General features: G+C 28.3%; 2 protein-coding genes across 2 annotated transcripts; both read right to left on the reverse strand.

Annotated features, from left to right (window-relative positions):
• Nucleotides 1-630: 630 nt before the first annotated feature.
• On the reverse strand, nt 631-1477 carry LOAG_18938 (DNA/RNA non-specific endonuclease; the record flags this gene model as incomplete). The annotated part of the gene is made up of 4 exons (XM_020451600.1): nt 631-774; nt 881-943; nt 1021-1162; nt 1413-1477. The coding sequence occupies 4 exons, from the start codon at nt 1475-1477 to the stop codon at nt 631-633; spliced, it is 414 nt and encodes a 137-aa protein (XP_020304602.1).
• A 239-nt stretch (nt 1478-1716) lies between these two features.
• Nucleotides 1717-2793, reverse strand: LOAG_18939 (hypothetical protein; the record flags this gene model as incomplete). Its single annotated transcript, XM_020451601.1, has 3 exons — nt 1717-1876; nt 2201-2379; nt 2680-2793. 3 exons carry the CDS (start codon nt 2791-2793, stop codon nt 1717-1719), a joined length of 453 nt encoding a protein of 150 aa, XP_020304603.1.
• Nucleotides 2794-4470: the final 1677 nt, after the last annotated feature.

The following is a 4470-nucleotide window of genomic DNA, read 5'->3' on the forward strand; positions in this document are numbered from 1 at the left end:
TATATATATATATATATATATATATATATATACAATATATATATATATATATAATATATATATTAATGAACAAATCTGTCATTACTTTTTCAACATATAAACTAATTTTACTTCATATATTTACGAATCTAATTATGTATTCTACGAGACTCCACTTAGGAACCAACGGCTTTTGCTAACGTTCACCGGAACACAGTTTCAGTTATTAAAGTTTAAAAAGTTTTCAAAAATTGTAAAAAACAAATCTCAAAAAACTCTAGAAACTTTAATGAATTGGAAATTAATGGAAAGCAGCTGGAAATATTCTTTTAATAAATTAGAAATTATGGAAAGCAGCTAGAAATATTCTTTACTAGCTGACTTTTGAAAATCTATAAATTAAGAAGTCAGATCTGCAAGTAGGAACCACTTGAGAGCAAAAATTATTTTTGTCCTTCATGCTTGCAAATCCGAAAGTCACATCATTCTTTATCATGACGTAAACTATATACAACAACTGTTATCTTGCCCTGATATACAACAATAAATAATCCAACACTTAGCTAAAGTTTAATTTCACCATTTCGGGATGTCAGCAAGTTCGTGCGAAATTAAAAGCAAGGTCGTACAATTATAACGTAACAACAGTTTTCACCATAACATATTATTCGATTTTCCGTTAATCTTTTTCAAAGCACCTTTTGGCAATTTATCAAAAATTAGAAATCCAGCGGAACGCTCAATGCTGTCCAATGGTACCATAAAAGAATTCAGAGGTGTATCATCAGGTATCACCTGAAATCATTAAATTTTATTAAATAGTTGACACACAAAATAAACGTTAAAAACATTTGTCGATATGGCTATCCATCAGTTAGATAACCTATTACAAATAACTTACTGTATTTGGCAAAATATATGCTTCTAGTTCGAATTTGCCATCCATAAGTTCCACGAGTACAACCTAAAGCATATCAACTCAATCAAGACACGTCTTAGATAATGACTTATAACAAAATAAAGAACTTGAAACCATATTACCTTGAAAAAGTGTGTCGGCACGGCAATATTATTTCGACCAACAACTTTATACTTGATGAACAGTGAGCCATCCTTTTCCAATTTCGGCAAAAATAATGGCCCTGTACAGACATATACATTTTTGTGTTTTCTTGCAAGCTTCCTAAAATTTGGACCTTTAAAAAGCTGAAGTTTCCGAATAAGCTGAAACATACATCACAATAATGAAATATGGAACAGTAACAAGAAGCAAAATGATATTAGCATCGATCAATTAATAATTAACATAGTTTACTGAACCTTAAGACAGTTTGATATGCGAAATGAGTATAAAATAGACTGGATTTTCTTCAACTCATTGAGATGAACGAAAATATTAGATATATAAGAAATAATTGGCTAAATCACAATACCTGATATGTTTCTCCAATTCATTCCATTTGCCCCTATTAAATCCTTTACCAACTTGAGGTGCCATATTACTCACAAGAAAGTTTGGTCTATGGCATTTTGCGATTGTCGATGATTACCAGCTGCGGCTAAGTGACCACGATCATATCCGCTATTCTGTAATTATCAGAGCATATGAAATCTGTGGCATGTAAGGAAACATCTTGCTTCAACGAAAATATAAAGACGGTAAATTCATATTAATTGGACGCACAAACGTATTCATCTTCAAGACTCTCATAAAATAATAAAGAATCGATAAAGAAGCTAGCCTGGAATGCAAAAATATGCCTTGTAATCATCGTTTGTTGATTTGAAGTAAGGATGAATTGATGGATCCTCATGAAACTGGCACTTCGAACGATTAACAGATGAATTGTAGACTAGTTTTTCTGCACTTAGATGTTCAACAACCCAGTGAGCTATCCTATAAAATAAAAAAAAAGAAAACTAAAACGAATTTCAGCTAAATAATTTTCATTTATCATTCAGTTGTACAGATGGGAATATTATTTATACGAAAATTTTAAAATCTAGACAATAAAGTAAAAAACAATGCACTAGAATTTGAAATGAGACTTAAAATCATAATATTTAACACTTTTCATCAAACAGCCATAATATAGATTTCAGAACTATTTTCCGTATTGTTCAATACGAGTAATACTTGAATCACTGTCCAAAAGTGTTAAAATGGCTAAAATGGCTTGAAATGGCTTATAATGCTGCTTGATATTTGAAATGTAATAACCTATTTCGACGATCATATGATAAAACATAATCTTCGAAAGTGCGTAAGTTATCAAATCCGGGATAACCATAACGCATTATTTGAGATGCACGAGATGGTTGCTCTTTCACATGATCAATATCTAAGATTGAAGAGGGTCCAGTCAAAATATGAGGTGGTTGCACTGTAGTTACCGGTAACTGAAAAAGAAAGTATTCCAATACTATGGAAGAAATCAATAATAAAGTTAGTTTTACTTAACATTTTAAGGTAACACTGATTGATTTAGTATTCCGAAAATAAAAAATAATCTTTTACTTAATTTATTAATGCATATTGTTATCTTCTTACACAACGGTAATTTCGAACGCCTACAGTATCTTATAAGAATCAAATTCTATGAATAAAACATAAAAGAAATTAGAAATCTAAAATCCGAATGAAATTTTTATAAATAATTATACTAAAAGTAAGATTAAAGATTCAAGATATAAATGTACCTGAGCGGTGGCAGCATTAGCACGTTTTAGTATATACTTGTCAGTACAGTAACCAGCAAAGAATGAAGCAGTTAATAATGATACAGTAACGGGTCGACTAGTAATATGTTGCATCCTCCTGAAATATAAAAGAAAGTGTATTGATGAAAATAATGAATCATTCATGTATTTAACAGAATCGTTCTTAAATGAAAAAAAAAGTGATAAATCCGTAGAAATGAATTCAACCACGTCAAAAGATACGTAGTCAGTATTCGTTATCGAAAATATCTAGCACGTAGAATCTAATAGTATTAGATAGGGAAAGTGGGAGATGACGTGAAAAGACGTGAAAATGACGTAAGAGAAGGGAAAGTATTCTGAGGAAAAAGAAGGATTCACAAAGCATGATAATAAGCCTCCAATTTATTTTTAAACCAATCTTCAATCATCTTTTTTAGCAACTTGACCTTGAACCTGACAAGTTAGAGTAAGGGACGAAAGAGTATCTAGTGTTAAGGTAGAGAATGGTGGGATGTTAGACATATATTACTATCAGATGTAAAAAGGATATCGAAATATATATGTATTAATGAGTATTGGAAGAAAAAGAAACAAAAAAGATGGTGTAGAAAAAGAGACGAGAAAGGTTGATAGAGATTATGAGAAACAGTATTGTTATAGATTTAAAAGAATGAAAAAAATAACAACGTGTAGTGAAAGAGTGATAAGCCATAATTGATGATATTTGAATATCGGAATCGATATTGAATGTTTACTTAATATTTTAAGTTCTCACAATTCAAATTTCAATAATTCGAATTGCAATCCCAGCAATTTTAATCCAGTATTTCAGGTTCCCAATAATTCGAATTTTAACATTTCAACTCCCAATAATTGATTTTAATGTTTCAAGTTCCAGTAATACGAATTCTAATATTCCAGAGTTCATTAATTCGAATTCCAATATTTCAAATTTTTTCATGTTCCAAATAAACAAATTTGTAAATTTCGGCAAATAATCTAATCTTCTTGTTTGCATATATTTTATGCGAATTTGTAATATTCTTGCTTATACATTTGTGTAAATAAATATTCTTTTTCTTTATATTTAGTTTTTTTCTGATTTTTTGCTTAAATCCTAAAAAGTTTTCTTCCAAGTAATTTTTATTTTTTTAACTTTTTATTATTTTTTATTTTTTTGTATAAATTTTTTATGCATTTTAATCGATGATTGTATTCTAACGACAATGTTATTTTCAACTTTTTACAATAGCAATGATTGATTCATTTAAATTTATTGCTTGCAATATGTCGAAATAAAATTCGAATTAAATTTTTATAATAAATGAAATGAATAGAAGAAAGCAATTTTATGATATATTCGTACTTGTACGTGACATCCTGAATATATATATATGTTTACTTATTTATTTATTTATTTATTTATTTATTTATTTATTTATAAATTTTATTTGCATTTTCTGATTTTACATTAATGATAAAGAATCATTAATTCCGTTTTTTAATCCCGCGAATTTACACTAAGAAAACTGACACGTCAAAGTTCACGTTATATTTTTATTTCTTATTTTATTCCATAATATATGACCAATTGATCGATCAAAAGTGGGAAATTTTTAAATTACAAAATATTGGGACAGTTTATGTCTAAGTCAATATTGATATTGAATTTCATATTAAATTTAATATTAAATATTGAATTCAATATTCAACTTCAATATTGTATATTGAATTTCAATATTGAATACTGAATATTGAATTTGAATTTGAATTGAATTTGAAAAGTCA

This window comes from Loa loa, assembly GCF_000183805.2.
Source record: "Loa loa unplaced genomic scaffold supercont3.708, whole genome shotgun sequence".
Lineage (NCBI taxonomy): Eukaryota > Metazoa > Nematoda > Chromadorea > Rhabditida > Onchocercidae > Loa > Loa loa.